Source organism: Ctenocephalides felis, unplaced genomic scaffold (genome assembly GCF_003426905.1).
Source record: "Ctenocephalides felis isolate EL2017-DRISC unplaced genomic scaffold, ASM342690v1 CF-g0.4_SCAFFOLD_01886, whole genome shotgun sequence".
Classification (NCBI taxonomy): Eukaryota; Metazoa; Arthropoda; class Insecta; order Siphonaptera; family Pulicidae; genus Ctenocephalides; species Ctenocephalides felis.
Window position 1 is genome coordinate 186,293,384 of NW_020538040.1, and position 10,504 is coordinate 186,303,887.

General features: G+C 30.1%; 2 protein-coding genes across 4 annotated transcripts in view; both read left to right on the top strand.

Moving 5' to 3' along the window:
• Positions 1-607: 607 nt before the first annotated feature.
• On the top strand, positions 608-2,389 carry LOC113377866. Of its 3 annotated transcripts, none has more exons than XM_026618305.1 (3): positions 608-643; positions 713-1,641; positions 1,697-2,389. In XM_026618305.1, exons 2-3 carry the CDS (start codon positions 830-832, stop codon positions 2,319-2,321), a joined length of 1,437 nt encoding a protein of 478 aa, XP_026474090.1. In that variant the 5' UTR covers positions 608-643; positions 713-829; the 3' UTR covers positions 2,322-2,389. The 3 variants fall into 3 exon arrangements, with proteins under 3 accessions (XP_026474090.1, XP_026474092.1, XP_026474091.1); XM_026618307.1 differs by lacking the exon at positions 608-643 and having other exon boundaries at positions 750-878; positions 1,093-1,641; XM_026618306.1 differs by lacking the exon at positions 608-643 and having other exon boundaries at positions 842-929; positions 1,093-1,641.
• A 598-nt stretch (positions 2,390-2,987) lies between these two features.
• The window catches only part of LOC113376413 (venom allergen 5.02-like), a 10,294-nt gene continuing 2,777 nt past the window's right edge, over positions 2,988-10,504 (top strand). The window contains exons 1-5 of the mRNA XM_026616314.1: positions 2,988-3,044; positions 3,523-3,830; positions 4,418-4,499; positions 4,599-4,746; positions 5,112-5,323. Of these exons, the coding sequence (XP_026472099.1) occupies positions 3,041-3,044; positions 3,523-3,830; positions 4,418-4,499; positions 4,599-4,746; positions 5,112-5,323 (754 nt within the window). The 5' untranslated portion in view covers positions 2,988-3,040. The remainder of the gene's footprint in view (positions 3,045-3,522; positions 3,831-4,417; positions 4,500-4,598; positions 4,747-5,111; positions 5,324-10,504) is intronic.

Genomic DNA, 10,504 nt, shown 5'->3' on the forward strand with positions numbered 1-10,504 from the left:
ATTTTAAAAACAATTTTTGCAAAAATCAAACAAAATACTTGAACAATCATTTGTTTTTTTGAATTTGGTGCCACCTTATATTCATATGAAGTAAGTAACATCGTACGTCTATGTTAAGAATAAACTTAACATGGACCTAATATTTTTTATTTTTTATGATTCCTGCCATTTTTTTATTTTTAAGCTTCTTTCTCGAATGAAATATAATGTAGTATTTAAAATATTATACGAAATGATTTTAAAAATAATAATTTTTGACTACAATCAATCAAAATATTGAAATAGCGATTTGTGTTTTGAATTTTGCGCCAACTAACATGTGTGTGAAGTAAGCAATATACGACAAACTGTCATCCACTTGATGTAATTATTGTAAGTTTTTGTTTGATTTAGTAACTTTTAGGTTTTTATTTTAAATTAAATATATTTTAGTATCACAATTATTATACAAAAAGATTTTAAAAATAATAACTTTTGACAAAAATCAATCAAAATATTTAAATAGCGATTTGTTTTTTGAATTTTGCGCCAACTAACATGTGTGTGAAGTAAGCAATATACGACAAACTGTCATTCACTTGTTGAAATTGTTTAATAAACAATGTTTATTTACTTAGTGCTCAGCCTCCATATTTGGACAAATGTATGTATTCAGTTTTTTATGAAAAGACTCTATTACAATTATTATATTAAAATATTATTTGTATTCCAGACCCAGCACTATTTTATATATAATTAATAGGTATATGATTTTATAAACCAAATCATAATAATTTATATTTTGATACGCATTGTTGCCAGATTTAGGAATCTACAAAAACCTGGTATAATGAGTGAAGAAATATCTGTTTGCAGCAGGGATCATTCCATAAAAATAAGTAATATGCATAATCATGATGTCGTTAGTAATTCTGTTATATTACTAAGAGGTACTGTAAGAAATACTAGCACATGCAATAATAGCATTATTATTAACCATTATCACAATGGAGAAATCATACAAACGTTTATGTGCAATGTCCACAATTCTGTCTTCAAATGTCTAGTACAACTGAAATTATCAATAAACCATTTTGAACTTAAATATTGCAGCAACACCATTAACTGCAATGTAGACTATAAAGTGATCAGTACTGTTCATACTGTGGCACCGGTTTTAATTATATGTGACAACCACGATGGCACTATTTCTGCTCCAGATGAATATTCAAAATCTTTAGAAAGCAGTCGCAGCAGATTGATGCTTGCTGTACAATTGATGCAATATTTCTTTGCTGAAAAAGTTTATGAGTACACAAATGCACACAAAACTTTTAACATCGAATACGAAGACGATTTACCTAAAATTTATGTCCACAAAAGCAAGTTAGATGTAAATCTTGCAAATGAAATGAACGAAATAGAATTATGGCAATATTTTGCAAAAGAACTCATGATGTCGAAACTGTCCTCGCCGAAACGCAAGTTTTTAGCTGTAATCACAAACACTGAGTACAAAAGTAGTGATGCGACAAGTTTGTGCTATGATGATATTAAAAAACTGACCAATTGCTATGCAAGTGTGGGTAAAGGGAATCTAGCTTTATTTGGAAATCCTTTCTTTTACACCTGGCCTGTGGAAATAAGTGAAGTACAAAATCGGTATGTCAACTTCTATTTTCATTCTACAAACCTATTCTAATTCTATAATCCTTAGTTTTCAGGACAACGTGCTGGAGTCCTTCATTACCCAGAACAAAGAAGTTGATCCTGTGATAAAAACCATTGGAGGTTGTTACTCATTCAGTTTTGGGGCTGCTCTTCATGAACTTGCTCATATTTTCGATTTGGGGCATACTCAATATGGTTTAATGGGTCGTGAATATTTTAACATAGATAAAGTGTTCAGTTTTGGACGATACGACTTGAATCCACAAGCTCCTTACAGTGATTTAAATACAAGTAATGATGATAATAAAAGCGTGAGCTGTAATAGGAAGTCCTTCACAGTTTTTAAAAAACCAGTAAAGCCTCAAGTTACTCAATTTGCAAAGATAGACAAAGGTTGTGCCTACATTCTATTTCTCCATAAATGGTTTAACAATCATGCTGAAACCAAAGAAGCCTTTAGTTATGACTTCAGTTCAAATGAGCTCTTTACTGCTAATTGTTTAGGTGTAGTACAACTTAGACAATTAGAGAGCGAACTTGTTGCATATAGTTTCTTGGCTGATTCTGAAACATACAAATGGGTGAGGCCTGCTGAATTTCGTAATAAATCAATGTATTTATTAGCGATAGACGTATTTGGTAATACTTTTAATTGTATTACCACAAGATGAGTGAGAATTAACACTCGATGAAACAAAGGGTAATTTGTTAATTATGAGCAGATGGAGTAATAATATTTTATACACCATAAATTAAGGAATTCACTTGGTGTTGGCTGTGAAGATTGAAAGGATTAAAAATGCTGATGAGCTAAAGAAGATTTTTTCAATTAAAAAACGGAAAATGATAACAAATTATTGAGATATTTGAATTCTAGTCAATGCAATAAATATGTTTTATACCAATTGCGGTGTTTATACTTATTTTTATATCAATTTCTAAACTGTTATGTTTGTAACAGAAGACGAAGAGCCAACAATTTTGTTTCATATGTCTTTTTATAACCAATCAGCATAGCTTAATAATAACAATTTATACTAATTTTTATTCATTTATATGATCAAAACTAAATCGTTTGCAACTGAAGACAGAAGGCCAGTAAATATATTTTATAGTATTTTTTTTTTTCATAATATAGTTAAATAACAAATATTTATGACTTGCAAAATATTATATTTTGTTATTGTTGTGATAAACAGTTTGCGTAAAAATTGCGAAAGAAATGTGTTTCAAATTAGACAATTTTAGTGCTACGCAATTTTGAATTATTTTCAAAATATCTGTTTATTATAATTTATTTATTATATAGGTTTGAAGTATTATTTATTTTGCGTTCGATTTTCAAAAAATTGTTTAGTTGTTTTTGAATCTTCGAAGAACAAACGTCGTGATGGGTAAAAAAATTTAAATTATTTATACAATGTGTAGAAAAGAAAAACTAATCTTATATTTATCTAACGTGTTTAACAATTATAAAAATGAATACGTATTATAAATATCTTTAGAACGTGTTCATTTCAACATAAATCTAATTTTAATTTACTTTTTCGTTACGAGAGTGTTTTCCACTGCTGTACGAGTCAGCAATCCGCTCAATCATTTCTTACACAAATTATTCTAAGATTTTTCGATGATTATCAATAAAAATGTATTTAAATATTGAGAATTACAGTTAAAGAACTAAAAAGTTCAATAACAAATTTAAATTCTCAATAATTTACTTCGGAATGGTAAATCTTGTCGCAAAAGTTGACACATTGGATGTCGTCTATGGGCGACATTCGTACACACAGGTCGTCAAGCAAAGTGCACTCGTAGCAAAAGGGTTAAACAACAGGGATATTGTATTATAATTTTATTTATTATTACTAGGTTTTCGTCAAGTGACTTTATTATTCTTGGTCTTGACCTTTATCAACTTAACATTTTGCAAATATCGAAACTACTGTACTGGAGATCCACAATTGAAGTTGTGTGATGAAGGTAAAACACATGTTGCTTGTGGACGTCTTGCAAATGGATGGGCATCTAATTGTAAAGATCCTAAAGATATAAATCTAAGTCTTCATCAAAAGCGAATGATTTTGCATCACCATAATTGGTACAGAGAAAAAGTGGCGACGGGCAAAGGACGATCAAAGTATGGAGTATTTCCTAAAGCTGCGAATATGCATTATATGGTAAATAATTTATGAATAGAATTGGTTTTATGTTTTTTGAAGGAGAAGTTTCTTAGTGTCAGAAATCTGATTTGCTTACTTTATGGTTCAAGTCGTTCTGAATCCTTTGACGCCAAATTTGTGTGGGGGCATGTGAGTTAAATATGATTTTTGCCAAAGATTTCTCGAAATGGTTGCACCGATTACCTTAATTTAAAAGCTATTTATTGAAACAATTGTTAAGTTCTGGCACTGATTAACTAGTAAACCTTAAAACGTAATTAAAACGTTAATATTACGTAACAGATGTTACGTCAAACATAGCGGTTATGTAATCTAGAAGGCACACAAACGTCTCTATTTCTGCCTCAAAAACGTAACTATAGTTTACAAAACTATAGTCTTGCAAGATGAATAGCCTTGCCATTTCTTTATAATTATCAGATAAGTACAAAAGTTAAACCATGGGTCCAAAACTTCTTAGAAAATCGAGCACGTGATTAATGAACGCCTCCTGATAAGTTGATTTTTTTCACATATATCGGGAAGTTAATGCAACTTACCTTAAGACAAAATGCCACTTACACCTAGTTAATGTTATTTTACAGGATTGGGATGAAGAACTTGCATATTTAGCGGCGATGAATGTAAAACAGTGCGAAATGGAACATGATGAATGTCGAGCTGTAGGTATGTACAGAATAATAATATATTTATTTTATTAGTATTTATTTATTGAATTTTTTTGTATCTGTTGTCTTTATTTTTTTTCTTGGATTCCTTAATTAGATGTAAAAAGTGGGCAAAATCTTGGATTTGTTGCATCAAGTCATCCAAAAAAAGTTGAGCACACTATAGGAAAAGTTATTAGAGGATGGTATAAAGAAATAAAAGATGCCCGACCTGAAAATGCGAAAAATTACACCGGCGCAGGAGTGTTAGTATAAATTATAAGCAATGTATAAAATATATATATAAAGTTCTCCCAAAATTCAATGTAATATATATAATATATATAATATATATATATATATATATATACAAGATGTTCCATCATTATGGAAAACCTAGAAATTTGGTCAAAATGATGAGAGAGGTTAGCAAAAATCGGCTTACTTGAGGTTTTTAGTTTTTTGCTTGTTTTTTCAAGCTTTCTTTAAATGCCCATAATTTTCGGATAGATTTTCATCTGATTTTCCCCGCGATGGTTACAATCAATCCCGTCATTCCGTTTCACCTAAACGTTGAGTTCTGAGTCCCTGTATACAATATAATTCCATTATTATTATCAATTTTTTACAGAGGTGATAAAGAAATAAACCATTTCGGAGCCTTAGCTTGGGGGCCCACTAACAGGGTCGGATGTGCAATGGCTGAATATAATAAAACTTATGAAACCACAAGGGGCCCGATGGAATTACGAACAAGACTACTAGCTTGCAACTACGCACCAGTAGGCAATTGGTTATATGAAGAAATGTATAAGGAAGGAACACCTTGTTCACAATGTCCAAGTAAAAAATGCAAAAGTAAATATAAGTTATGTAAAACTTTGTACAAAGGACATAAAGGAAAACCTAACAAACCGCGTCCAAAATAATGTGGTAGAAAAAATATCATAATAAAATTAATTTCGCGTCCTATTGTGGTAAAAAATAAAAAATACGGTTTAGTGAAAAACAAGATTTAGGTAAAAATAATTTTGCGTCCAAATTGAAAAGAAAAAATAACATTGATTTAAGTAAAAATAATTTTGCGTCCAAAATAATGTGTAGTAAAAATAATATATAATCACGGTAGAGCCTTGTTAAGACGACATGTTTAATACATTTTCACGCATAATACGCCAATTTTTAGTTTCTGCACTTTAAAAATGACTTTTGGCCGCAGAAGACGCGTTTTTGGTTCGATTTTTGGAAAATCGTGGATTTACTGTAAAATAGTTAAGAAAAGAAAAATATTATTTATTTTTAAGAAGAAAGAAAGTAAAAAATAATACCGCGTCCAAAAGAATATGATTAAAAAAAATAAAAATAATATGATATATTTATTTATATGGGTTATTATATTTTTCTTATTTATTTGAGTAACTAAAAAACTAAAAAAATATCATTCACATTTAAAAAATGAAGAAAATTTATGGTTTGAGAAGATTTAAGTGTAAATAATTTCGCGTCCAGAATAATGTAGCTAATTGTGGTTAAAAAATTTTAACCACAATTTTTCTTAAGAAATTTAAATAAAAATTACTATATGTTTATTTTGCAATGTGATTATTTTATAAGACTAATTACAAAAATCCATCATTAAATTTTGATTATAGTTTTATTTTATTATGGCATACAATTTCATATAGCAGATAATTTATTAACACATTTTATTATAATAATGATATTCACTAGTCTCTATATAATAAATTTAATTAAATAACATAATTCATATAAAATGGTCTAGATACTTAACTATATGATGATATTTATAAATATATATTATATTACATATGTTTTACGCTAATGATAAAAACATTACAATACATGAGGAATAATCAGTAATTCCGTATGAAGACGATTAAAGAAACGATAAAATTTTTGAAAAGAAACATTACCGTTTACTTAGTCAATAAATATGTCAATAGTGATTATGAAACAATATATATATATATTTGAGGGAAGATTTATATTAATTTAATTTACACACTATCTATGACTAGTATCTGATAAAATGATGACAGATGCCCTGGGTACGAGACCTTTCTGCTCTACCCGGCAGCACAGCAACCATTTAGCGTCAACTTCCAGGATCAGTTGTAGGGTTTCGCCTTCGTTGAACGACAGATGACCAGCATCAGAAGTCATTCGGTGGCACGTTGTCTTGCAAGTCCTGGAAATAAATAATAAATTCATTAAATATTTAATTAGATGGTCAAATAGCCATCCTGATTGTTAACTACCCGAAGGAGAAATTATGATTTCGCCAGAACACGCGATTTGCCAATTTTATGTGATAGTAATAGTGTGAGACCAAAAGTGGAAGAAGTATGTGTCTATGTTTTTTTTTATTCAACAGCAATCAGAACTACTTATCTAGGCTAATTATTTTTGAAGGCTTAACCTACTATTGCACAAGATAGTAGCAACCCAGCGGTTAACTATTCTTCTTTGTGAAGCGATTATATTAGATACACATGGTTCTTTTCTTGAGATCATGTTTTGAGATAAGTAAAAATCTGGTATCATACTGCTTGATAGCGGGCTGGCCGAGTTGGCCGAGATTGAACCCGGGCTGGCTGAGATTGAACCCGGGACACTAGATATTGTTTATAGACATTTAAAGATTGCTAGCACACGTTCTTTACCACTATTCACAGTGCGCTCATATAAACCAATAATAAATATTTTAAAACTATTTTTTAAACACTATTTTGATTATTAAACGACTATTGGACAAAGTTAGTTGCGTAAGTAAGTTTGTGTATGTTGTTGTTGATTTAGAAATTTAGTATTGCAACAACCTATTTACATGATAAACAATACACAACTCGGTAAGACGATCATATACCCCACTTTGCTCCGGTCGCTTCACCTTTAAATACATTCCCTATCCGGCATAATACGCTTTCTTGCTTTAGACGCGTTTTTAGTACGGTTCCTGGGGAAATAACGTTGTTCTACTGAATATATATTTGTACATTTTAATGGCCAGAAATTCCGCCAATAAATAATCCTAAATGTCCGGAAATCCACTTGTTGTTAGATTAAAAAAATTAAAATGGATCACCTAATAGCCAAAACTAATCAAATTAAAAATATTTTTTTAACTTCCCATAGGGTGTACTTACGGTAATCGCAAAAAATGAAATTTTTGCACATCTTTACGTTTCAAAGGTTTGAACATTTTGGCATACCTTAGAAAAATTTGATATATGTGTGTGTGCGTATGTATGTGCGGATACAATTTTTCGTTCACGATTTTGAAAGCGCAGATCAATTAATTTAAAAGATATGTAAAAAAACATTAGATTTCTATTGACTGGACGTGCTGATTAGTTTTTAGCAAAGACAGGCCCAGCCGTTACGGAAATACGGAGTAAAGAGTGCAAAAAATAGAAATCGAGTTGAGAGACGAAGTATCCCATTTGGATGATCTAAAAAACATTCGATTCTTAATGATGGGGAAAAGTGGTGATTAGATTTGGCAAACGCAGGTCGAGCCGTTTCGAGATACGGAGCTAATGTGCAAAAATGGCAGTTTTTTGAGAGAACTAAGTATCCGATTTAAATGATTCAAAAAAAATTCTGCTTGTGTGACGAAACGAAACGATTGCTTTTGGGGAAAGATTTTTTTTTTCAAATTTTCAAATTTTTCTTTTTTGAATATCGAAAATAATTAGAATTTTAATTTTAATTCTATCTAACGTTCTAAAGTGCACTTATATACGCCAAATAAATAATTTTAACACTGCAATTCAGTTTATATAATTCCTATAAATATTAGACAATGTCGTTTATTTACTTTTCTGTAAACATATATGAACGTCGTCATTCAATTCAAAAGCTCTAATTCTTATAAGAATTCTCATGAGAATAATAAAGGATACAGTATTTATTATAATCTATTTGAAAACATTAATATTCCTCGAATATTTCGTTACTGTACGGGTTCCAGCAATTTGCCTTAAGGCACAATGCCATACACCACTAGTTTTTATTATGAATAAGTGATGTTCTTTCTGAAATTCATAGAATAACAATTTTATTCTTTCATTATCTGTACTTAATAATAATCAGAGTACAAAATATTATATAAGTTATCGGGATATAATTTATTTAGGATACAGTATTACTCCAAAAATCTATATTAGTTGTTCCAAAGATCGACAGACTGTATTGAAATTTAAGGTGCATAGGCCATAATTGTTATAAATAAATGGAATAAAAAATGTATATTTGAAACCAATTTGTCTATAATTGTAATATTATAAGAAATAAAAGTTCTTAAAAACAATAACAATTGTTATACGAATAAAAACGTTGTTCCAAAGACTGCATTAAAATTTAAGTTCCAAAAAATGTATATTTAAACCAATTTGTCTATGATTGTAATATTTATACTAAAATGTTATATTTATTCTTATAAAAATTCTTGTTTTACGAATAAAAACGTTAACACCCGATGACTCATCCCGAATGTTTTGATAATCGTATTTCGTCTTCAGTATATGTCCGATCGCGCCGCCGGTAGGACGTACAAGAATTTGAGGCCTCGTGTTTCCGAAAAATTGTGCAATATCGAATTGTACAACTTAGGCCTGTGTTTCGCGTATCGGTATTTATTTTGAGTGAAGTGTAATATAAATTTCTATACAAGTACTTATTAAATAGTACTTAGAAACTATTGGTTCTTTCGTGCCGGTTTGTGTTTTCACGTGTTTTGCTGAAGCCATCACCATCTTGCGCACGAGGGACGCCATCGGTAAGTTATAGGTTTTATACATTTTCGTCATGTCAAAATTTGCACGTGGTCGCACGACTTTAGTGGAATTGCTAATATTAAACAAGACTTTTAATTATACTATAAGTAATTATTAGGTAATAATAAGTAATAAGTAATTAATAGAACAAATGTATTATGTACTGGAAATTACTTATCAATAAATCCCTGACGCTCGCTAGAAAACTTTCGACGTCGTCGTACCTGATCGACTGTCTTCGGTAAAATCTTTTTGCATCGCCCTCGTATAACAAAAAAACGAGATATATTGAAATTCTTTTCCAGATTTTGAAAGAATAAAACTTACGATGTTGACTGACGGTATAGTCAACCCTCCTATAAACACGGTACTCCTATAACGCGTTTTCGTTTAATATGCCATAAGATCCTTTCGATGATGAAGCTAGTAACTAGGTATTGTAAAAGGTTTTAATTAAGGTGACCATATTTTTTTGGTCAAATTCGGGACGGAGGGGAGGGGCAGTGCCTTCGAAAGAATAAATCAATTTTTTTAATCAGAATTTCGGATTTTTAGTAAGAACTTTATTATTTGATTACATTTATTACTTTTTTATCTATGGTATTATATTATATCTTATATTTTTCGATCTGTGTTTTATCGCTTGAGTCTTCTATAAAATTCTATTTAATTTTCTTTGAAATTAATTTGAAAAAAAATGGCATATGTTTGTTTGTCGCAATAAATTTACTTCTCAATTCAATTTAAAACCGGGACAATTCGGGACCAAAAAACTAAATCCGGGACATATACTGCTTTTGAAAAAACCCGGGACATAAGGTGGAAATCCGGGACTGTCCCGGCCAAACCGGGACGTATGGTCACCTTAGTTTCAATATAAATTTTATTATCGACTATTATGTGTTTTTACAATATATTTATATAAACATGCCAGTTTATATCATAGCCATATAAGACATTGGTTTTAGTAGTATCGGAGCACAGGATTTTCTAAAAAAAAAGTTCTGTTTGAGAATTGCTTTGTTGTATAACATTTTTATTAGTTTAGCTTTTGTTTCATTTCTATTATCAAATCTTTGTTATCTTCAATCGTTCAATCAATAATAAACTCTTCAATCCAATTAAAAATAACTTATTTTTTCATTATATACAGAAGAATCTAACGTCGATAGACCAAACCTCTACTAATCCAACACCCTCAAGCCCTAAGTGCGAGACTTTTTTT

Bases quoted from the DNA above. Each gene is read 5' to 3' on its own strand.
- LOC113377866 (XM_026618305.1), top strand. From the start codon at position 830: ATGAGTGAAGAAATATCTGTTTGCAGCAGGGATCATTCCATAAAAATA. The intron at 1,642-1,696 runs GTATGTCAACTT...TATAATCCTTAG, and splicing joins ATAAGTGAAGTACAAAATCG to TTTTCAGGACAACGTGCTGG.